This window comes from Pangasianodon hypophthalmus, chromosome 12 (genome assembly GCF_027358585.1).
Source record: "Pangasianodon hypophthalmus isolate fPanHyp1 chromosome 12, fPanHyp1.pri, whole genome shotgun sequence".
NCBI lineage: Eukaryota > Metazoa > Chordata > Actinopteri > Siluriformes > Pangasiidae > Pangasianodon > Pangasianodon hypophthalmus.
The window spans coordinates 20,592,333-20,618,358 of record NC_069721.1 but is presented as its reverse complement, the minus strand read 5'-3'; the positions used below and the strand labels follow the sequence as shown (position 1 = coordinate 20,618,358).

The following is a 26,026-nucleotide window of genomic DNA, read 5'->3' as shown; positions in this document are numbered from 1 at the left end:
CTTGTTGTGGACAAAAAGCACCAAAAGATCCCATTTCTGTGCCCCAACAGATTTTGATTAGGAGCAACTAGGAGTTCGCAGTGTTCCTGCTTTTCCCACTCTGGGAGCAGCAGTCTCTCCATTACACTGCAGACACGAGAACCTTCCTGAACAAAGCAGCCACAGACGCCACAGCATTTCAGGCCGCGACACAAAAACACGCCGCCGCTCATAACTGTGCTCCTGAGGAACACCCTCCTCTCCCTTATTAAACCGCAGACTCACCGCGGCCACATCTGTGCAGGGTTCGACGGTCGGAAGCTCACAGACGAAAAACAAGAAGCCTGTTCCGCAAACTGTACAGATCAATCAGTGCTAGGTGAAATTCTAGATCTGTATGCTTACACTGAAATGTTTGATCCTTATGAGCACAGCTCCAAAGCAATACGAGAAGAGATGGGTGACCTTTCTAACTGCATTTATATTTTTCATAACAGATGATTACTCCAGCCTTTCAACAGTCAAAACAGCTGCTTAAATTCATGACAGGGCTACAACACTAAGTGATATTTTTTATATCTTGATTATTGAATTCATTCTCACAATACATAACATGCATCATAATATTTAGCAATGCTGAGGTTTTGCTAATAGCACCAACACAATGCCTACAATACTTTCAGAAAAGTGTGTTCTGTTGTAACCACCAACCCCTGGCAACAAAATTGTAACCCTCTGACACATTCCCCGTGCTTTAGAGGCAAAAATCAAAAGCCAAGTTGTGAGACCGCCAGATTGGCGTCTTGACAACAGGCTAAGCTGCAAGACTGATGCATTGTGGTCTGATGAAAACCAAGCTGCACCACTGCCACATTGCTCCAATATGGATCCAAATCAAATGCGTCTCAACGTATTCAAGTCAACAGTGAATAGTGTGATGTGTGTGCATATACAGTATGTGTTGGGTAGCAAACTGCATTCAAGGTGGGGTTTTTTTTTTGTCTAACCAAAGGGTAGAAACCTTTGTGGAACCCTACAAAACAAGGGTTGCCTTTTAGAAAAAAAGACTAATACTAATACAGTAATACGAATTTGCATTACTAATACAGCAATATGCGCACAGAGGCGGAGGGGTCACTATGAAGGACATCACTTGCTAGACATCAGAGGATTATCAAAAGGGCAAAGCCAAACTGGCCACAGAGCCTAACACTTATACGCTCTTCCTCCGGCCATCTAGATAAAGCCAGGGTGCGTCTGTACGCGGAGTCTCAGACAGCGCTCTGATCCACAGCGAGCTCCCCACTGGCCACGGAAGCGCTCTTATTAGTTTGCGAATATTCTCCAGTGTCAGCTGCGATACAATTTCGCTATTAACCTGAGGAGTGCTGAACTCACTGGTTGCATGCACCACACTCAAATTCCAGCTGAAGGCTTGTATTTCAAATATGCTCTGCTTCTTGAAATCCACAACGATGCCAGGCAAAGAGGTCATTTTAGGAACCAAGTCTGGGGTGTGAAAGGCAAAAACTGATTCTGGAAAAGTGTTCCACAGAATTGTTTGAGCTCCAAATCCAAAAAAAAAAAAAACTATTACAGATCAACTTCAGGGACCGAGAACATTTCTAATTGTATGCATGTTTTCACAGTGCCGTGACTGGTGTGTTACAACTCCCAAGGTCCATCCACAGCCCAAGGGGACACTGGCTGAGGTGTGGTAAGTTCCGGGAATGCGGACTGGGAGAGTTAGATGGGTCACCGTGCCCACTAACGGGTGAGTGAAGCTCTCCAGACACCATCTGCAAACCAACCTGATTGGAACAGCTATGCATATTCATTCTGGCTCAAGGCAAAAGGCCATGAAGGAAAGTACTTCACGGTTAGCAGTGATGCGTACAGATACTGTCTACAAACAGATGGCTGAGTGATGTGGACGCTTTATCAGTATGAACTGACTTGGTTGGTTGACGGGTTGTACAATTGGATACTACCAACAAACAGATGCTTTATCACAAATCAATGCCTTTTCGCATTTGTTGAATATTATCTCCAAACAGATGGACTGAATGATGTGGACACGCTGATCATCAGTGAGTTCCAGAGCTCCTTTGTTTATTTAATGATCGATGAGCCTGTAAAGTTGGACGTCATCTGGGCGTAGATTTATTTCTACAAGGACAGCACACAGCTCCCAGAGATGTGGAAAAAATGCCTTCGGATAAAGCAGAAAATGCAAGAAGCCAAGCTCACAGCCAACACTAAACATAAATATCAAAAAAAATACAAACCAGGGCAGCAGCGAAAGGCTGAGAAGAGTTTAAGATAAGTAGTTTGAGGGTTCAAGTAGTCCAAGTTGATTCTAATTTTTAATTAGGAAAATATACATGTTTGTGGTGCAAACATGAATGTGTGTAAAATAAAAAAGGTTTTTATTTTTGCTCCTAATATAGTTAAATAATTGTATTTTTTAATATTGAGTATATACTTATCATTTCAGCCATTACTGCGCAGCGCTAATACACGTGGAGACTACAGTTTTGTACGTGTGACAGTTAAGGTCACGTAATACTTTCAGTCGATCTCTGAAAGAACACAGCTTTTATATCATTTCTATATTTGAACAAGGTATTGCTGAACAATTCCTGATCATTGCATCTGGGGTCAAAGCTACCTACCAACTCTGAAAACAATTAACTGAATATCAGTGATGCACCCCTACATCGCACTGGAAGTACTTGTGCTTGTTACAGGCTCACCTGTTTGGTCTTAGACCTGGTGATAGTGTCCGAGAGGGGCTTTTTCTTCTCTTTCACTGCAGTTTTGGAAAAAAGCTCCACAAACTCCTCAAAATCCACCGAGGGCTCTTCAATCTTCTCCCAAATCAAAGGGGTCGCTTCTCTAACACAATAGGAAGGGAAAAAAGTTACACACTGCCACAACCTTAAGGATAGAAAGACAAAACAGTTCTGTAATCTGTAACAGTTGCATCTCATTCAAGGAATGGATAGGAATACAGTTGTAGAATGGGTAGGAAATTAAGTCAAATTCGATCTGATACGGATCCAGCATTGCGGATCAAAAGTAGTCCAACACATCTAATCAGTATTGGATCGGTGCAACCCTAACTGTCATGCTGAACACCACAGATTTACTACAGGAAGTATCACAATAAGGCTAACATTATCATTATACAAACTAAATAAACTAAGCTAAAGAAGTATTAGCCCTGAAAACTATAATTTATACTAGGTTTCCATTTTAATCAACATTTGTTACTGATCAATAAGGCACTGATCTGCTTGTAAGTAATAAAGCCAAATATTATACACCACAATGCAGCACATGGTGTTTTACATTCATGACTCTGCTGTAATGTTAAGCCAAAGATGGTCAGTATGGACCTATAAGGTTACTCATTTTACTCCTGTTACAAAGGAGTACAATTTATTTCCTGCACTCTGTGTACTATATGGACCAGGGCCATAAGCCAGTCAAACGATCCTTCTAAACAAATCTTGCATGTCACTTCATCAATGGCACTGCTACGAAAATGACATAATGACATATGCTGTTTTCAATCAGCCTGCCTAATTCTACAAACCAGACCAGCTCGCAGAAGAAATGCAGCGACCATCTAATACTAGATGGTGCTGACCTTTCTCTGTTCAGGTGTCAGCATCAGTTTGATCTATGCAAGGAATCATCTCATCATTAATTTACTGTATGGCTATACAGTGCTCCTGATTAAGCAGCTTTTTCGGAAACGTATGCACTTACTACAAACCACAAAACAACTTGCAGCTAGTGAGACACAAAGCTAGTCTGAGGGTTACTTTCTGGCGTGGAGCTGGATGCGGGTCCAGTAGAGAGGTTTCATGGGGTGTGGCGGCTCCACCAGTCCTTTTCGAGGAGACTTCTCCTGGGCTGCAGCCAGAGCATACAGTCCAAGAGGAAGTGGAGGAGGCAGAGACCCCAAACTGCTCGGGAGAGGGAGGCCACAGGCACCTGGGAGGAGTGGGGGAGCTGGAGGGCCAGCCAGTCCTGGAGGGGGTGGTGGCAGTGGCGGTGGCGGTGGAGCTCCTGCTCCAGGTAAAGGTGGAGGTGGCGGTGGAGCACCTGCTCCAGGTAAGGGTGGGGGTGGAGGTGGAGCACCTGCTCCAGGTAAAGGTGGGGGTGGCGGTGGAGCACCTGCTCCAGGTAAAGGTGGGGGTGGTGGGGGTGGTGGCATTGCAGCTTGGCCAGGCAGAGGTGGAGGGGGTGGAGGAGGTGGAACAACTGACCCTGGCAGAGGAGGTGGTGGAGGGGGATGTAATAATGTTTGGCCAGGTAAAGGTGGAGGTGGTGGGGGAGGTGGTGGTGCTGGAGGTAGAGTTGCAGCAGGTAGAGGCTGGGAAATAAAGGGTTCTGATAGTGGAGGGGGAGGTGGAGGAGGTGTGGGCAGTCCAGGTAAAGGTGGGGCAAGTGGTAGGGCAGGTAAACCAGGCAATGGGGGTGGAGGAGGAGGTGGAGGCCATTGTTGCTGTTGACATGTACACACAAACTGTCCTGCTTTAGGAGAACCAGTCCCTGCTGGCTGAGATTCTGTCACCGCTCCCAGTGATGACTCGCTTAGTGTGGGCAGAGGATGCTCTGAACCGCTCTGCTCTGAAGAAGGCACTTTGAACGTAAAGCTCTCATTTGAAGGGGAAGTCTGCACTGACTTCGCCTCTAATGCAAGGAGAGCACAGATCTCTGTCTGCAGGTCCACATGGCACACATCTGGCAAGAAACTCTCGTCGTCGCCGCACTCCTGCTCCTGTGTACTGACATCATGGTCCTGCAGGGGGTGTTGCTGCCTCTCCAGCTCAGCAATCTTGCTGCGTAGGTCCTCGATCGTCTGCTCTAGCTGCTGAATCACAGTCACGTGCTCCTGCTTCAGGCGCACAGTGTTCAGCACGGACTCTTCCTGAAAAGAGAGAAGAATCTGAAGCTGTAATACTATAACTATGGCTTCCTGCTGGGTTAAAGACAGCTATACAGCACATATGACACAATTGGCACAACCACTTGTTGAGCAAGATCCACTAGTAATTTGTCATCCTGGCTCTTGCAGTGAGAGAGAAAGTTTATGAGAAACAGAGACTCTCGGAAGGAATCTGTAATTCTTCAATTTCCACTCCAGCTAAACAATTCAAACTGAAAATCAGTACCACGCCAGGGATGTCCAGTCAACGCACTTCTAAAAAATGTTCTCTAGTAAGGAATTCATATTGTCAACATGGTGGCTAAATGTTTTGATGAGGCTCATTTGGGGCCACTCTCTCAGAGAAAGGCAGAGAAAAAAAACAAAAAAACAAAAAAAACAAAAGCAGTTGCCCAGTGTGTCCTTGAAAAGCAACAGGCTGAATTGTGCCCAAAGGGCCTGTAGCACTGGATATCCCAAACTTCCAGCTGGGCCTCAGCCTGTTAATCATCTCTTGAACTCAGCCAGGAGACAGAACACAATATCGCAGCACATTTGAGGAGGGTGCTATTTACACCCCCACCTTTACTTGTGTGAGAAATGTATGTATTGAGAAAATGGCCTGAAGGAGATGATGATGATTAACAAATCAAATCTAAGCACTGAGGATGAGGATGAGATATCTATGTAGCTGCCTGTTTGTGTCATGATTGATGGCCTCTAGCACTTGTAGGTCTCAACTTACATTTATATTTAGTAGTTATATTTGGCCGCTTGTGCTATGGAGTGACTCCATGAAGCCAAGAGAGCAGCAGAGAGCAAAATGAAAAAGCAAGGAGAATTGGATGTCTCATAAGCAAAAAAGACAAATCTATCTTATGCTCAGTTGTTACACGGTTCTGTGAAATACTTAACTATGATTGGTCCAGGGCATTCAGAGATGTGCAAGAACTAACACCCAACCAAACATCCCAATAATGACTGAAGCAAAGGATAAGCTATGCTGCCACACAGTCTGTTATTTTCTAATATCAGGACACTGTGCCTACGTATTGTGCTAATCACAGCAGTTCAACCAACTGATGCTTTTCAAAAATTCAGTGTTCTCTTAAATGAAAGATGCAACACAATGGGAGGAAAAAAAAAAAAAAAAAAAAAAAAAAAAAGACATGCGACACAGTCGTATCCTTGTTTGTTTCCTTTAGTCTGTATTAATGTTCTTAACTAGCTAACTAGTTTACCACATTATTACATTTTGTTAGCTACTTTTTCTGGACAGTTAGACCAACGTGTAGACAGCACTTTGGAGTTTTTATTCGCACGGGGGTCCATCTAAAGATTTTATGATTTGTCCAGTCGTGTATATTCTTGTTGAACCGGTAACATCTCAATGTCTTACGCTGCTTGGTTCTTTTTGCTTTCTGGCAAAACATTTTTATTCATTGTAGCCTAAAAATAAACCCTTTCGCCATATTCCATATTAGTTTAAATTGAATTTTAACATTTTCATTTAGCTGCATAATAGCAAAGATAAGAGAAAAGCATGAATATACAGCCACAGTTAATTTTTATCACTGTCACAGTTACATTCCAAGATGGTTACATCAAAAACTCTGATTTAGTACTTTAATTGCGAGAATTGTTCCAAGTGTCCTGATAAAAGAAAGTGACGAACATTTAACAGCCAATCAGAAACAAGTATTTTCCATGGCTATGAATACATAGACATTTGGCAAGTTAATTTTAATTACTTAATTTTAAATGAGTTATTTGAATATTTTGTTGCCATGTTATTTTGAGTAAAATTCTGCTCATATTTATAGCTTTGAAAAACGCACTCAATGTGAATGCAATTTGTTTTATATTTGGAGGAAAGAAAGCTTATAATTTACAATGTTACACTTTTTTTTTTATGCTAAAACGGAACTTTCCTAAATTGTCTGAGCAATTGTGATTTTAGTAATGAGCAAAATAAAAAATTACTATGACTGTACAACAATGGCTACAATCAACTCAACACTGGTTGTGTATTTGACAGGCCATATTTTCCAGCAGGTTGAGGTAAAAAACAAATAAAGGGAACAATATTGGTGCTTCTGGAAAATTGTGGCTGTGTGTGGAATGACACCAATAAACTCTACAGATCATTTGAAAAAGTAGCAAATTGAAACAGATGTAGTCAGCAAGTCAACTCAATCTGATTTCATGCTCTGAATTGAATCCAAACTGCCAGTTCCACTCTACCAAACAAACAGCTTTAAAACTCAAAAACTATACTGATGCTGCCCTCTACTGGCTCAATACACAGATATTCATATGTAATGCACTATGCTGGTGAAGTGAGTGATTAGATACTCAGTAGAAGAGATTAAGATGAGTAAAAAAACTGTGCAATTTAAAATTGAAATAAATTATACTATCAAATATTATATTGATATATAGTATAACAATGCCTTCGAATACACAATTCTGACTGTTTAGAAGGTGGTGATTAATTTTCTCTAATAGCAGCACTGATGGTGGTACTTCTGTATGTAGTAATGCGCTCGTCCTTACAGGTTATCGTTTTTGTAGTAACAACTTACAGAGACTTGTGGTGGATGCTCCTCATAAATGAATTTTTTGTAATCATTGAGAAAGTGAAGCTAGCATGAGGAGACTGTTTAGCGTTTTTGGAAGGCGTCTCCAGTGTCAGCGCTTTATAACAGTCAGACGTAAAGTTGCCAATTCCCTGAAGACAGGAAAGTCTTCAGGACAGGGGACTTTGAGGTTTCATGGTAACGTGACATGGTAAGTTTTTTTTGTCTTGTCAAGAGAGAGTCAAGAGAGAGATGGGGAAAAAAGTGAGACTGGGGTTATAACGACTGTTTATAGCTGCTATAACCTAAAATGATATCAGGAACTAAATTAATCTGTGGACATTAAAATGTACGAGGTGTCATTCTTTAGTAAATTACAAAAAAAAAAAAAAAAAAAACCATTAGTCTTGGCAAATTGCTGTGGATGAATAAAGCACTAGTAACACCATGATGACTATTTAGACACAGTTTATCAATCCCTCAAATGTGCTATGTGCTGTTTCTGCCCAAATTTAAATAAAAAATACAAATGTAAAAATGCATTTAAAGCATTTTAACTTTTTTGAAAGATGTCAAACACTGTTGCACAGTATTGATACTGGCTCATTTACAGGTTAGTATAGTTGTAAAATCTATATAACTATACTATTGGCATAAACTCTTATGTATGCCTTTGCGTCAGCTGTGTTCCTCTTGATCTTCCTCTAAGTAAGGAATAAAACACTTCGTTTTCATAAAAATGAATAAAATGTAATGTACCTGAATCTCCTGGATTTCCTCCTGCAGTTGTTTCTTCAGCCCTAATACAACAGCTTGGTGTTCTGTAATGCACACACACACACACAGAGCAGGTTAAGTGTGTCACCTTTTCTGAAATTTAACATATATGTAATACACCAGGAGGAGATGCCGCAGACAAAACACTATAAAGATGTGTGAATACTGCACACGCACAAACAGTCAGGATCCTCTGTGTGTCAGACGACTGTGTGTGGAGAATAGGCTTGTGGTCAGGAGCTTAAAAAAACTTTGCATTAGCGACTTTTTTAGTCGCAAGTTAAATGAACGGTATAATTTGGGTTAACGAAGAAATTCGCAATAAAGGCCAGGAACTGATTTGTATTTAGATTTTATTGTACTTTTACAGGTCACAGCCTGATGACACACAGAGACCACCAGCTTCACAAATGGAGTGGAGTGTTAGTAGGTTTAATTATAAAAGCCACAGAGGACAAATGCTGTTGCATTCTGTTAGGTTTTTATTTACATGTCCATAAACCAGTCCTCTTTTATGTTCTGAAAAGTTAAAAGAAATAAAAGAGCCAGAAGGGGCAGTGCTGGACTGAGCCAATGTTTTCTGACTCATTTCCTGTTGCTAAGCAATCTCGGATGTAAACAAACCCCATAAAGCAAGAAAACAAAAACTGGAGAATGAAGTGTTAGCACTTAACTCTTTCTACTGTAGACCAGTAAAACTGAACAGAAACAAGAACACAAAAGTGAAATGCTTTTTTTTAAAGAAAAGGTTAATTACTTACCTTCATTGTCCTCTATTGGTTTAAATGCAAAGTAAGGGAGAAATACTCAGTTTAGACCTTTCAAACCTACCCTAAAAAAACAAAATAAACAAAAACACAATAACCCCTTCCTAGCCAGAGAGCTGTAACACCTACAGCCAGAACTCTGTGCTCCAGCTCGACCTGCTCTCAGCACATTTACACCGACTTGTGAGTCTGCATATTTTAACACGGCTATTTCCATTCTCTCACGCCTTCGTGTTTTCTTCCATGGTGTATAAATATCTGAGCAATAACAAAAGTTCTTTACATGTGAACGAGTGTGAGAGAGACAGAGGGATGGAGGGAGAGAGACAGAGATACAGAGAAAACTGGAGACAGTGAGTGAGAAAGACAGACACAGGGAGAAGTGACTATGGAGGAGGGAGAAGGAGAGAGACAGAAGCAGAGGGAGACACAGGGAGAACAGAAAAACAAAGACACAAATATAGATACAGAGAGAAACAAAGACAGACACAGAGGGAGAAAGACATACAGAGAGACAGAAAGATAGAGAGACAAAGACTGAAAGAAATGCAGAAACAGAAAAACAGACAGAGGCACACTAGAAAACATAAAAAAAAAGTAGTACAGACAAAAGTGACAGCACATAAGAGAAAATAATGGTCAGGCAGTGCAGGAAAGGAAGAATGAGCATGTGAGAGTTTGTAGTGATGGAACGCGTGTTTGGGTGTGGGTGTAAACTGGTGTACTGGGAAAGAGAGCCAGAACACTCAGTGCTGGATGTTTTGTTCATCATGCTCAGTATGCACACCGATCAGCCATAACATTAAAACCACTGACGGATGAAGTGAATAACATTGATTATCTCGTTACAGTGGCACCTGTCAAGGGGTGGGATATTAGGCAGCAAGTGAACAGTCAGTTCTCAACGTTGATGTGTTGGAAGCAGGAAAAATGGGCAAGCGTAAGGGATCTGAGAGATTTTGACGAGGGCCATACTGTGATGGCTAGATGACTGGGTCAGAGCATCTCCAAAACGTTAGGTCTTGTGGGGTATTCTTGGTATGCAGTGGTTAGTACCTACCAAAAGTAGTCCAAGGAAGGACAACTGGCGAATCGGCGACAGGGTCATGGGCACCCAAGGCTCTTTGATGCACGTGGGGAGTGAAGGCTGGTCAGACCGTCTGGTCTGATCCCATAGAAGAGCTACTGTGGCACAAATTGCTGAAAAAGTTAATGGCTTTGATAGAAAAGTGTCAGAGCACACAGTGCATCGCAAGTTGCTGCGTAGCTACAGACCGTGCTGTCACAGTCTATCACCGAAAGCACCTAAAATGGGCATCAGAACTGGACCACGGAGCAATGGAAAAAGGTGCCGTGGTCCGATGTCTGAGGTCAGTCTGATAGAACTTCTGTGGTATGTGCTGGACAAACAAGTCCAATCCACCTCACAACTTAGAAGACTTGAAGGATCTGCTGCTAAAGTCTTGGTGCCAGATATCACAGCACACCTTCAGAGGTCTTGTGGAGTCCTACACAATATATTGGACCTACACAATATTAGGCAGGTGGTTTTAATGTTATGGCTGATCAGTGTATATCCTGTACACTCCTGAAATCCTACAATGCACTGTAATAAGTTAGGGAACAAATGATGAAACCTAGCAGGTAGAGAATAGGGAACAGGAAGTGGGGTATAATTCTTGTTACAGAGTGTGTGTGTGTACCTGCTTCAGTGTACTTGAGTCCTGGTCTCTCGTCAGTTTCGGGTCGAGGTGGAGGCCACAGGGACTTGATGTGACCTGGTAAACGCCCTTCAAATTGCTCAAGCGACAGGGGGGGCTGACTCACTGGGGCCCAGGTGTACAGCTGATCTTGCTACAGAGAGGGAAAAAAAAGGGAGAGACCATCAAATACCGTAAAGAAACACAAAATCATATTAAAGTCTCTTAACAAAAATATACACACAAAAACTAATTGTAATGTGGACAAAATTCTAGTCTGGGTGTCTGAGACAAGCAGATTGTGTTCAGGCTTTTAGTTTTTATTTATTGTTGCCCAGAGAACAAACAGCTCCTGATGTAGCAGTCTCCAGTGTGTTCTTCCCCGTTTAACAACAAAAGAAACAAAAGGCAAATAAATAAATGTAACATGACGCGTGGTGCTGCCACAACTTGATGTAACTAGCATGTGCTATACCTTCCCAAATCCATCTGTCCACTTTATTACTACACACGTCAGTGTGGCGTGACATGCCGACAGTAAGAGCTATTTTTAAGCAGCTGTAATAATTAGCTTGCATGGATAACAGATGATCTTTCCAGAATCAGGAACATAAAGGGATATGAAAACAGAGTAAACAGAGTAAAATACATGTAACTGTGATGCATTTAAATACATCACGCTATAATGAAGCACGTATCCAAATTCAAAGAACAAAAGAGAAAAGCAAAGCTCATAGCTGGAACGTTAGCCAAAGACTTGCTGAGATTTTCCTTAAGCCAGTTTTATACCATTTAAGGTTATTACCTGTCACCACAGTGTGGGATGATGCATGTTCTGCATGGCAGATTATACAAGAAAGATCCTTTAATGATAGACCTGTGATTAAAGAAAATTACTATGTTGTTCTTACATGATCAGATCAGTGTAATTTGGGCTAGTGCAGAAAACAGGTTTCCTTTTTCACCATTGCCACTACTGTATTTATAACTGTCCTATGAGTTCCACCTCAACGCAGACAGACATTCAAAGACCACCAATCTCAACTCCGACCAGTGAAACTTTACGATGTGTGATTTTTGCCTGAGACAAAACCAGGTAAGAAAAAAGAAAAAATCAGAGTAAATCAGTCTTTATAGTACAGCACTTAACCCTTAGAGGTCATGTGTCACGCCAGTGTTTACTTTCTGAAATTTCTTCTTTTATGGATTGCTAAAGCATGTAATGTTCATTTACAAGCCTTACAAAAACATTCAGGGAAACTTTAAGCTACTGATCTCTAGCTACTAAAACCGGATGCACAAGGTGCAAGCCTTACTTGAAATTTTTAGCACATTTTACCTGTCCTTGTTGCACAGCTACTGAAATGAGTACAACTGTTGCACTACAGTCTAAATGTCCCTGAAGTAAAAGTCCTATTGTCTATCTATTTTTTTTTTAAACCACTGCTTATATATTGCACCGTCTTATGCAGTATTTTGGCTTAATATTTGTTTAGACTCGTTATTGACAAAAATATTTCCAAAATTAACTTGTAACAAGAACACTTCAAATTATGGTTAATTACAAAATGTAATTATGATTGTTTTTAATGTTGTTTTTGGAAATGAGCATTCCTAGCTAGTAAATTGCCATTCTAGCTAGAATAGTCATGTTACTAAAACTGAATGTTAGCCGTGATGCAGTTCTGTGATAAATTCACAGCTGGAGCGAGGTCTCTCAATGTTCAGATGTTGAAAAGAAATACATCCAACAAATTATGTGAAAACTGTGGGATCCTTGTTTGTGCTTCCTCGATTTGCAATGAGATTCAGTAACCTTAGATTTAGGGCTCCCATGAAACAAAGACAAGTGTACAATACTTCAGTTAGCAAATTCTGCCAGCCTGCAATGTTCCTCTATAAAAGCAGCTGAAGCTCAGGTGTGCTGCCTTCAGATTCCTTCTGTAGTGATATTTTTTTTTTTTGTGTGTTGTTTTTTTTTTTTTTTTTTTAAATTAAAGTAACCTGTGCAGTTAGAGAATCATTAGAGAAAGAAAAACGTTGATTTACGATGAGGTTTAGGATCTTCCATGCATCATTACGCAGGCAAACATGACAGCAGCTCAACTTGAACCGTTTCAGTAGTTTCACGGCATCGGTGAGTGATGTCAGCTCGAGGGCAGGAGAGAGGGAAAGAAACAAAAGATAATGGAGGAACAAAAGAGAGAAACAGAACACCAAACAGAGAGGGTGAAACAGAAAGAATAAGTATGACAAAACTAAAGAGACAAAAGAGGAAGAGAAAGGGCCAGGTGCTCAGCTTTAGCTGCACCCTGAGGCCGGGGAAAGATTTTTCCAGACTCATTCATCTTATAATAAATTATATCAGCCACTAATGACTACTTATTTGTGCAACTGAACATAATAGATAAAGAGTGAGTGAATGTGTGTGTGTGTGTGGAGAAAAATCAGTCATGTCAACCAGCTTGATGATCCTGTCAACTTATAATCATTACAGAAACCCCAGCCAATCAGGGAACAGACATAAGGAGTTCATGATACACACTCAAACAGCGAAGTGTAATTACATCCAATCTGATAGCAACACTGTTTGCAGTTTAATGTAATATAAATCAGTACCACTTATTATTATACTCAAACCTACAGCTTTAAAAGATGCCTTCATTTTTATTTTTAAACTTTAAATACTTGAAAGCAGTCGAATGTTAATGAGCCTGTATTATTACAGTATCACAAACAGGGCAGCAGTAATGCTACACTATGTGTTCCTATCAAGTAAATCAAAGAATGGGAATATTTCAACATCAACTGTATCCCTCTTTTTACTAAACAAATTGGGTAAAAAAAAGTCTGTTTGTTCCTGTTAATTAGCATTTTCCCCTCTACGCTCCACAAAGTCCACGGAAAACAGTTAAACTGAATCCCAAATAAACTGCTATTCACTATATAATCTCACTTCAAAGGGTGTAACATGAGTGTCATAGCAACTACATTCAGAAAAAGAGCTATAGCTGCTTGCTGGAAAATAATCTTCTAATGCATTATATTTATTAATATGCCATAGTATGCTAATAGCATGCCATAAATGACATATGTTTATTTATATCCGTTTTTGAAAATCAGGCCCAAATAAACCCCAAAGTTTAGGAAACAACACTTTTGACAGACTTGCAGTATGCTGCAAAGCAGGACACCATCAACATTCAAACGTGTTCCTTTGCCTTCAAACAGATCAATATTTAAACAAGTGAACAGTGAAATTTGTTCTCACAATCCAACTGATCTAATCTTTTCCTCTCTATATAATATTATATATACTATATAATATATAATATTATAACTATATAATATTATATATTATATACTAAAGCAACCACACAAAGCAGTGACGTTTCATAATTAAATATTGGCTTGCATTCATTTCACCTAAATTGTTTTTGGCCTTAAACAACACATGACAAATTCCAGCATACAAACATACAGAGGCAGTGCAGTTGGAAAAAAAACTGATACTATTTTAACATTTTGACGTGAATTGCACTCAGTGCTGAACAAAGTTGCTCAGTGAGTCATTTACTCATTCACAAGAATTCATCCTGCTCATTCTGAACAAAGCAGACGCAGACGTACACAATCAGAGGCCAAGAAAACACACTGTGCACGCTATATAGAGCTGCCTTGTCCTGTCCTACGTCCTATCACTAAAAGCAATAAAACAATGTTGTAAAACAGCTGCATGTCCCTATCCTTTGCCAACCTGCAGATGTTGGAACAGACGGCACGTCCTGCAGATGGTGCGTTTGAGGTTGAGCCAGGCCACATCAAGACGCTGCTCTTTCTCCTCCCCGCATGCCGAAATAGCAACGACCAGAGACTCGCGCACAAAATCCAACACCTCACAAAGCATGTCCTGAATGAGGTCCATTACACGGTTCCCTGTAGCACCGTCCATGCTCTCTGAAACTCTGCTACTCATCGCTGAAGGCCGTGTGTGGAGCAGCAATGCAGTAGGTGTGCGTCCAGGTGCAGTTACATAGTTTCCACAGTAGATGGCAGAGAAGGTGTGCCATCATCCCAGCACACATGCAGTCAGCCAGACACGCTCAACAACAAAGGGTGACGTGTTTACTTGCTCATTCTCTTACAGCCAGAGCAGAACAATTAAAATGACTTTCAACTTCTGACATGGAAAATACAGATGCATTTGTATTTATAAAAAAAATAATAAATTATTTAAAAGGGGAAAAAACAAACAAAAAAAAAAAACCACAGTGCTGGCTCACAGCTGAGACATGCCAAGCCACAAGAGCAGACATCAGTTGTTCCACCCTAATCTACAATTCCACTTTAAAAATAACATTTCCTCAAGTCGTGACCTGTCCTGCTTTCTGCAACCACCCACACACCACACGAGGCAGCGTCTGAGGATCCTTATATCCAAGCAGAGCTGAGATTTCCAAGCAATGAAATCCTGGGGTTTAAAAATTAAAAAAAAAAATTGTAATTGTCCCCATCTTGGGTTCATCTGGCACAGTGGTAGACAGGCACAAGGGCGTTTAAGCCACATGCTTGAGGGACAGAAAACACCAGAGCTGAGAGACAGACAGACAGAGAGAAAGAGAGAGAGAGAGAGAGAGAGAGATGCCTGCAGTAGGATCAAATTACTGGGGGACATAAGCAAAGAGAAAGGATGGATGATGAAGTAAAAAGAGCACAGAGAGATGAAGATAGATGGTCCTAACACATCCTAAGATCAGCCTTTGGAACAGCTTTCTTTCCGAGGCAGGTGACAATCACAGCATGTGGTCCGGCTTAAGACCGGAGATTGTTCAGATTTGAGTGCGAGTTTGTGTGTGAGACCAGCGAAAGTGTTTATTCAGCACTTTCTTCGTGAGGAGGTCACTGCAGCACCGACACTGCAACCACTCTTTCTCTCACACGCACACAAATTAGAAATGTTGTAAGGTTGTCTGCCTCTCCTCTTGAGACAAAGAGAGAAAACATGTACATACACATATACATGTTCATTCAAAAATCACATTTACATTATTATCCAGATGTAGTCAAGCACATGTGGTGTTTAAAAAAAAAAAATAAAAAATAACTGAAGCTTATGGCCTTCTACATGGCTAAACCACTACGCACTCGCACCATTGCTCATCTTGTTGCTCATTAATATCATGTGTATACGAACAGCTTCATAAAATAACATAATACATTATTAAAAACAAACATTTAAATCAAATCAAAAATGCATCTTCACTTCTAAACTCCTGCCTTCAGACTTTGGGCCACGCCTCCTACATGAGTCAAGGGTAATGCTGCATTTGACTAAAAACTCAGAATTTCTGACCTCTGACTAGGGGGTACAAGAAAACACCCTCTTGGAATTCCTATTTGGCAAGTGACATCAAATCAACATAGCTGCTGACAGCATCAACAGTAAACAAAGTAGCACGTCCTACCACCAAATAAGTTAATGTATATAATGGTACTTACCTTACATAAATCAGCATACAGACATATTCACTTAACTGCAACACAGACTATACAACTCAGGGTTTTTTTGAGGAATATATACATCACTCATCACAGTTAGTTGCTTACAAAAGATAAACTTGGAGGCATCCGTCCATTTCTTTCCCCAACTTCGTAGATCGAATGCACAGAGGTTGAAAATGACAATTCCGAGATAAGTCAAACCCAAACATCTTTGGATAACCTACATTATTTAGCATGAGGGGAACATTGTGTAAAAGTTTCTCTAAGATTAGACACTGGAGTCTGGTCAGAATGCTTATAGTCCTGTACAGTATATTAGGTGTGTTGTAGCGAGGATTAGCGACTCACGCTGAACTGCGGGGTCACGTGCGTGGTGCTGCCTCCATACTGCTCTCCAAAACAGTCACCGAAGGGCAGGAGGAGCCCCATGGCCAGGATTCGAGAGCACAGCTTCTCCGCCTCTTCTTCACACTCTGACTTCTCCTGCTGATGGAAAAACCTCTCCAACAGAGTACGTCCTGGAAAGAGAAACATATTTAGTGAAAGGAGAACACTTAAGTTTAACTGCCTGAAGAACTCATCAGGAAGTTCTTGAATATTTGGTACCATGTCCCCTTGAGCCCACTTGTAAGTAGTGTCTCAGTACGTATACTGCTGTTTCTTCCAGGATATAAAATTCACATCTAGATACATCATCAATGATACAAAACATATAAAAATATGATGTAATACACCTACTTTCCAATTTTTAAAAAATAAATACATGAATATAAATCCATGCCTCCTACACACAGATGACAGAAGCATGAAGGGAGAGAGTGAGCGCTCCCCACAAGGCATTATGGGTATCTTGTACCTGCTAGGCTACAGTGTTTTGACACACACTACGTGCACTATGAATTTCAATAAGGTGTGGGTTTTAAATGCAGCTGACAGGGTAGCTCTTCTCTTTCAAGAAGGCATGGCCTACTATATACGTGATTACTGCTCTAAAATCCAGGCATTGATTGGATTTCTTCAACTTGGATGACTAGAGATCACACACCACCACTTTCTTTACCAATACTGACAATGAAACTTTGAGCATCAGCTGATAGACACCCATCTAATATTTTATTCTTTTTAAAAACTACTAAGCTTTAAAATGATTTTCTTAAACTGAAGCATTTCATGAACATGACTTACACAATACCACAACTTTTTTAATTCAGTTCATGTCTTTCACACAAAAATCACTTGTATTGTAAATGTAATAAAGTATAAAACTAAAAAAAAAAAATCCTACAATCCTTAAAAAAAAAAAGTATCAAATATCATTATATGTATTTCCAATTTTAAAAAAAAATCTTTTCCACTTGTTAAAGGACCAGATTAAAATTCATTCTTTTTTCTCCCCTAGATCTGATCCACCATTTTATAAGATTGGTTCCATCTCTATGGATAATGGGTTAATTTTCTGTAAAGCTGTTTTGTGACAATATCTACTGTTAAACATGCTACAGAAAATAAAATCAAATTGAGCTGAATTGAAATCTAATCCGATACAGTGTAGCAGACAAGGCCACTTGATGGTGGTAACTGCAGTAATCAGATAAAGATTGTATTATTAGTGTAATCAGATAAAGATTGTATTATTATTAGTTAGCCCAGTTAAAAGCTCACATCCCTAGAACGCTAAACCACCAACACAACAGGTAATGGAAAAAACCTAGAAGACGTCACTAGTGAGAAAGAACCGTGTGCTTTCTCAAAAATTCCTAGCTGCAGGCAGGCTGGGGTTTTTCCTCACAGAGAGCGGCTCGTCTGAATGACTCACACTGCTGCAGTACACCGTTCTCTCACTGGGGAACTCTCCGGCTTTTTCTCTGTTCATCCTTTACATCCGCATTTCCATCCACAGCTCACTCCTGCATTTCTGATTTAAACCCCACTCATGGATGCTGCAATTCACTTCCCCCAAAACCCCCCAGGCCACCATTTCTTTCTTTCTTTCTCCCTCTTTCTCGCTCTCTCTCACACATACGGCTCTAAAATAAGCATCACACTCCACCCACACTTAATTAAGCAAGTCTTGTTTCCTTAAAAATAAGCACTGAAAACTATTTGCTGTTCAACACAAAACCTTCAGAACGGATTCAGTCTCTTTTTACTCTGTTAAAGATAAAGGAGGGCCACCGATAATCAAGGTTGTCTGTCTGTATTCAGATATATTTTTATGGATTACCATATTCTTACATAAACTCTAAAATTGATTTATGTGTCATTCAAATGTTTTAAGATACAGTGTTCTACTTTTACTCAGCTGTGTATGTTTCCTAAACTGCGTAGTGTTTGACTCTGAAAAAACTAAAATAAAAGATGCTTCCCACCGCCGATTTTCATCCTAATTTAGGCTTGGCCAACTCCCGCACACCAGTCAGGTCTCCCTTATCACAGGCCATCACATGCTTCATCTGAGTTACATGAAGCCCGCCAACTGCACCTTTTCGAACTGCTGCTCATGCTACATCAGGGTGTGGCGTAAACACTCTGAGGAACGCGCTGTTTGCACTCTTCCGCATACACGAGCTCACAGATGCCCACGATTGGCTAGTGTAGCTGTGACTGACAGGGGAGCACACGTATGCCATCCCTCCATTCCTCCCATAAGAGAACATGGCCAATTTTCCTCTCATGTAGATTCAAACTCGCGATCTCCGGGCGATACTAAAGCTTTCATTAATTATAAAATCTAAACACAAAAATAATAAACAATGCAGTCTGAAGACTTTTTTCCCCTGTGGCTTTCTACTGGGTCTATAGTGCACTACATAGGGTCTAACAGCATTACGTAGCACTCTATTTAATGAACATATAGACCCGAGTGCTACACGTCACTCTTACATCAGCCGTGCCACCTGGTTGTAAAAATGACAGGAGACTGTAGCGATTATTAGGAGCACTCCAGAACCCACACTTAATTAAGCAGTTCTTATATCCTTAAAAATATTACAATAAACAGACTGCAAAATAATTTTTTTTTTTTTTTAAAAAAAACTATAAAATAAATTAAATACACTATAAACAAATAGACTATAGTGATTTTTAGGAGCACTCCAGAATTCGTTTTCTAAAATGTCACAATGTGCTACTGGGTGTCAGAATCAGAAAGGTGTTCATAAACTTTTTTTTTTTTTTTTTTTTTTAACACAAATATCGAGTCTGACACCTTTCCAGGCCAACAGAAAACGGTTACAGACAATTAGGAGGGACAATTGGTCTGAGGAGCACTGTCTTTGAGGCAGCCATTTCATCTCAGCTAAGTAGATAACCATCATATCAGTGAATCTGGCTTGCTACATGAGAATTTAACAGTTAAATGCTAGTGAGCTAACCTGCCTAATTTATATTGCTTTAGCAAACCTACATAGCTCGCCTAAAATCTACATAAAGCAACTAGCTAGCTAACGCAACATAGCTAGGTCATGTTCTTACGGAGGCCTATAATGGACACGTTTAGCTAGCCAACATTGCTCAGATTACAAATGAGTTTAAGGCATCTGACTGAGCTGCACCTCAGCTTTCAATGCCACAGTGTTGCGTCTTGAACGTCCTCGATGTTGCGTCTTCAACGTGCCCAAAAACAACAAAATTATATGCATCAAGGTACAAGAATGCCTTCAGTTTCTCTCTCGTATAAACACTAAGAGGTTCTATAAGATATGTATATATTGTATGCCTGGCCACTGCAGGCTAGGCCACAGCTTAGCATCATTTAGCAACTGACCTGATGACAAGCCATAAGAAACTTCTAGCGTTACACAATTTGAAAGTGTTAGGTCTAGATGAATAGCACTCCCTGTCTTTTAACATTAATCCATAATAAAATATGAATAACATTTTAGCTAATGTCAATCTGATTCCTAAATAAAGGTTTTGATAGATTCTTCAGTCAGATTATAATCAATTAGTGTCAGGTTGCTAGGCTACCATCACTGTGGGCAAATATAAAGTTTATGATGATATAATATCATCTAATGTAGCACTAATACCATTTACTTCATCTGTAGCAGTAATATCTGCATACATTTGGATAGTAGATAATCTCTCGTTATCGCTATATTGACATTTGCATTATGTTTGTCAGTTACTCTGTTCAGGATTAATTGGTCAATTTAGACCAACTCTCTCTCAAAAACAAACAGCAAAATAAGCACAACTTGATGTCCAACCACACATATGTAATGCCTAACCATGATTGGATCACCATCTGATCCCAAAGAACTTGACCAGGCAACTGAATGCTTAGAATCAACGTTCTGCAACTCGCTAGATAAGGTAGCTCCACTTAAAAGAAAAATAATTAGGGAGAAAAGGCTAGCACCCTGGTATAGCGATCACACACGAACTTTAAAACAGACCACTCGAAAACTAGAACGTAAGTGGGGTCAAACTAAATCGGTAGTATTTCAAATAGCATAGAAGGAGACCCTTTTGCGCTATAAGAAAGCTCTTAGTGCTGCTAGATCAGTGTATCTCTCCACCCTAATTGAAGATAACAGAAATAATCCTAGATTCTTATTTAATATTCTAGCAAAATTAACTAGGAATAAGACCACAACAGAAACACGCACACAATCATTATATAGCAGTGATGACTTCATGAATTTTTTCCAATGGTAAAAATATCAGGCAAGAAATTCAGACAATTAATTTAAAACCGTACAGTTTTATAACTAACCCTGTAGACTATAATATAATATCAGATCAACAATTACAATGTTTTACTCCCCTTGAAGAGACTGAACTAATTTCACTAATTTCATCATCAAAATCATCAACATGTATACTAGATCCTTTACCTACTTGTTTCCTCAAATAATTAAACCTCTTTTAAAAATAATCAATTCTTCCCTTAGCATTGGCTATGTACCTAAATCTTTTAAATTAGCAGTTATCAAGCCCTTTATTAAAAAACCTGACCTTGACCCCTGTCAGCTGTCCAACTACAGGCCAATATCAAACCTCCCCTTTATCTCCAAGGTCCTAGAAAAGGTTGTAGCACAGCAGCTGTGCTCATACTTACATAGGAATAACATTCATGAAATGTATCAGTCAGGATTTAGGCCTCATCATAGCACAGAGACAGCACTGGTAAAAGCTGTAAATGACTTACTACTGGCCTCTGATCAGGGTTGTGTCTCCTTGCTTGTGCTGCTTGACCTTAGTGCAGCTTTTGATACCATTGATCATGCTATTCTCCTCGATAGACTAAAAAATGTAGTAGGCATTAAGGGAACGGCCCTTTCCTGGCTCAGGTCTTATTTGACTGATCGTTATCAGTTTGTAAACGTAAATGGTGACTTCTCTTCTCATGCTAAGGTAAAGTTTGGTGTCCCGCAAGGTTCTGTTTTAGGCCCATTGCTCTTTTCTTTATATATGCTACCTCTGGGCAAAATTATCCGTAAACATGGTATTAGCTTCCACGGTCATGCTGATGACACAGTTGTATGTTTAAGCAAAGCCAGATGACAGACACCAGCTTAATGAAGTTGAGGAATGTGTAAAAGACATTAGAAACTGGATGCTTATTAACTTTCTCTTACTAAATTCTGACAAGACAGAAGTACTTGTACTAGGACCACATGCAGCTAGAAGTAAGCTTTCTGATTACATAATAACTCTGGATGGCCTTTCTGTTTCATCATGTGCAGCAGTAAAAGACCTTGGTGTGATTATCGACTCTAGTCTTTCTTTTGAAGCTCATGTAGATAATATTACTAGGATTGCTTTCTTTCATCTCACAAATATTGCTAAAATAAAAAATATATTGTCACTACACAATGCAGAAAAATTAGTTCATGCTTTTGTTACCTCTAGGTTGGATTATTGTAATGCCTTACTGTCTGGATGCTCCAGTAGATGCATAAACAAGCTCCAGTTAGTCCAGAATGCAGCAGCGAGAATCTTTACTAGAATCAGAAGATATGACCACATCACCCCTATCTTATCCACACTGCACTGGCTCCCAATCAAATTTCATATTAATTATAAAATACAACTACTGACCTATAAAGCACTAAATGGTCTCGCGCCACAGTACCTGAGTGAACTTTTGGTCTTTTATGATCCGCCACGCCTACTCAGATCAAAAGGTGCAGGCTATTTGTTGGTACCTCGAATAGTGCGTGCTACAGGTGGGGGTAGAGCTTTCTCTTACAAAGCCCCACAGTTATGGAACAGCCTTCCACTTAGTGTTCGGGGCTCAGTGTTTAAGTCTAGGCTGAAACCATATTTGTTTAGTCAAGCCTTTAGTGAATAGTTTTCTTAGGTACAAGGGCAGATCTGGAGGTTTCACAGGCATAGAGTGTTGTGGTGAACTGGGATGTTTGGATGCTGTCATCCCCCCACTCTCACGTGTTCACTCAGGTTTGTCGACAGTGGAGTGGCTGGCTGACTTATGTCCCAGGACTCCCTCATGTCTGTGTTAGCTTCTGGCTCTCCCTTTTAGTTATACTGTCAAAGCTAGTCCTGCTGGAGTCCCTGCTTGCAATCTGTACACAAAGTACATTGTCCTTAATCATTAGAGGACAAAAGCTTACCTAACAATCTCCCCCTCACTCTCTGTCGAGCTACACATGCGACTTCTGAGACGCCAGTGATCCTGACCCCTTCTGCTCCTCCTTGCTGAATTTACCCATCCTGATGCCCTACTTCTGGTTCGAGTTCTCATCGGTTGAGTTTGCTCGCTGCTGCTGGGGGTGGCCCCATATGGACAGTCTGAAGAACCATTTGGTTTGCTGGGGATAGTCCCACCTGGGGGCTGTGGAGATGGCTTGGGGATCACATATGGGGAGCTGTACTGTAATGGCCTGGGACTACAATTGCTGTAGTGGCTTTGGGGCTGCGGTTCCCACGAAAACCTTCGTACTCAGGACTCCATCAGTGGACAGTGGATAGATTTTAACTAACCGGACTTCTTGCAAAAACTGATGAATTTATTGGTTGCACAATTGCACTATTTGTCCATATAGTACACAATAAAAGAAGGGATTTATTTATAATTGCATTATCCGTTGCGCCCAGATGAGGATGGGTTCCCTTCTGAGCCTGGTTCCTCTCAAGGATCCTTCCACATATCATCTCAGGGAGTGTTTCCTTGCCACCGTCGCCTCTGGCTTGCTCATTAGGGATAAATTCACAGATTTACAATAAATTTTTTTTGTGAATCCATTTATTTCTGTAAAGCTGCTTTGTGACAATGTCCATTGTCCAATGTCCAATGTCCAATGTCCATAAAAATTGAATTGAATGTAATGTGGTTAAATCTGTAGAAATAATTTGTCCTTTAACTGGTTTGAGTTAAACTAGAAGATTTCCTATGAGATTTTAACCTCACTAATTAACACTAGTCAACTCAGTATCAGTCTCATAAGCAGTGTTTGTTAGTGCTGGGCTTCGTCCCACCTACATACACTTGTTTAACGGTGTCTTTCTCTGCATGTTACCTCTAACAGTCCTAATTTAGTTATCAACAGGCCATTGCTTTGTCAATGAGGATAAGCTGAGGCAATACGGCAGAGGAGGTGCAAACTCAATCTCAAAACACACACACACACACACCACAAGTTCAGGTATATATTATAAATATATATATTTTTTATAGACACAGTTAAAACTACACAAAAAGTACCCGGTTACCCGCGTGCTCAGACAAGCAGAACCAGCATAAAACAAAACTGGCATGGATTCTGTTCACAGAAGATAAAATGTTAGCATCAGACATGACACACTAACCATAACAGAGGGCCAGATGTGAGAGTTCCATTATGAGAACACAGCATGAAAACTGTTCAATACAGAGCAAATATGTTTTATCGTTTCATCAATAAGTCTGCATCTGGAAAAAGAAGCGATCAGAAGCAGTGATGCATTAAAGGGACCACAGCTTTCAGGTCTGCCAGAGGGGTGAAGGGAAAAAATAAAAATAACAAAGAATAATTTGTTTACTAATGTGAACTTTCAGTAGGAATTTATGCAGGCAGAGGAAGAGGAGAGAAGGAAACGGAGAGACAGAGAGAGAGAGAGCCTGAGAAAGAGACAGAGACACAGGGAGAGAGAGAAAGAGACGGAGAAAAAGACAGAGACAGAGGAGGACACAGAGAGAGACAGGGAGAGAGACAGAGACTCAGGGAGAGACAGAAAGAGATAGAACGAGGGAACAAGAAAGACAGAAACATCAGGGGAGACAGAGACAAAGGGAGATGCAGAAAGAGATGGAGCAACAGGGAAAGAGACAGAAAGAAAGAAAGGGAGAGAGACACAGGGAGGGATAGAAAGAGACAAAGCAACAGGGAAAGAAAGTGACAGACAAAGCGACAGTGAGAAAAGCAGAGAAAGAGACAGCACTGAATATAATTAAATTAAACTGAGAAACTGTATCTGCACTCAAAGATGAAACTGTACTGATGGATCAACAATATTGAATTGTTATAAATAACTATAAATAATGCTGTCTGTATCTGTAAAATTTTCTGCTATTGTTCTATTCCAGCTTGAAATGTTTGCGATTTAATCATTTTATATTACAGTTTCTGTTCAGGATGAGAGGGAAGATGATACGATTTGACAGGCTCAGGGGGTCTAAAACAGACTGTCAGGCATGAAGCAGGAATATAACACGAGACTGAGAAGGGCAGTCACATCACGACTCAGTAGTGATGGCAAAACAAAATGACAGAGAGAGAGAGAGAGAGAAGCTAGAACAATGATTAGGGCTTTCTACCAGGTTATGACAGCGTGACTCATCTCACACACACACACACACACACACACACACACACACACACACGTCACAGCATTATTGTGATGATTAATAATACAATATCAGTAGCAGAAGATGGACCATGCATGATCCTACATCACTCACTCCACTGCATCACTCACTCCCACTCAACGTTAGTGATTGCTGATTAATAGCTCATAGATGATGTGACTGTTTGCCTCACTCTCTCAGCTTGACATGCACAGAAACACTGACCCCCTCCCCCTGATTCTGTCTCACAGATGGAGAGGATAAATGTGGGTCTGTCATGAGAAAGGAAAGAGGTGTGGAGAGAGAAAGAGGCAGAATGTGCCAGATGGATAATGAGCCAAGAGGACAGGGTAGAAATCTGTGAAGATTTGGGGGTTTTTGTGCTAGGAACCATGGCTGCACAACATATTATAATATTAAACTGAAATGGCAAAGAGTATGCAATTGAGTCATCTTACCATTCACTAAATTATTTCACTAGTGTGCTGGAGGTAAGATTGCTACAGATTTTCACAGCTAATATTAACGTTTCCCAGTATTAAGTGAATACTTCCAAAGAGACAAGGAGGTGGTGAAAATTAAAACGTATTATAATAATCAGCTTTATTAATCCAGCACTTAGCATTTGGAGTTTGAAATCTCCTAGTGCTTTACATGCAGAAGATTAAATGGTCAAAACATCATATAGACTGGTGACAAATTAAAGGGAATCCCAGCAGCTCTGTTATGCTGTGGGAGGTGTTTATTTTCACTGCCATGGTCCGACTCCACTTGACCCCTCAGAGCAGACATATTCAAACTTTTCCCCTATGAGCCCCACTTCCCAGTCTTTTGAGAACTTATCCCTAATAAACACAGTTAACTGATGTTAACTGTATTCATATTTAATGATGGGTAAGTAAGACATACCATGATAGTTTTCATTTCACATTAATGAACTAAAAAATCATGGTAATGAACGCTTTACTGTGATGGAAACGAGGGAG

General features: G+C 40.3%; 1 protein-coding gene across 2 annotated transcripts in view; it reads right to left on the bottom strand.

Annotated features, from left to right (window-relative positions):
- Window positions 1-26,026, bottom strand: part of fmn2b (formin 2b) — an 89,731-nt gene that overhangs the window by 55,443 nt on the left and 8,262 nt on the right. For both annotated transcript variants that reach the window (XM_034309462.2, XM_053238741.1), the window contains exons 3-7: window positions 16,595-16,764; window positions 10,748-10,898; window positions 8,260-8,321; window positions 3,813-4,924; window positions 2,736-2,877 (exon numbers count right to left, since the gene is read on the bottom strand). In XM_034309462.2, the coding sequence (XP_034165353.2) occupies window positions 2,736-2,877; window positions 3,813-4,924; window positions 8,260-8,321; window positions 10,748-10,898; window positions 16,595-16,764 (1,637 nt within the window). The remainder of the gene's footprint in view (window positions 1-2,735; window positions 2,878-3,812; window positions 4,925-8,259; window positions 8,322-10,747; window positions 10,899-16,594; window positions 16,765-26,026) is intronic.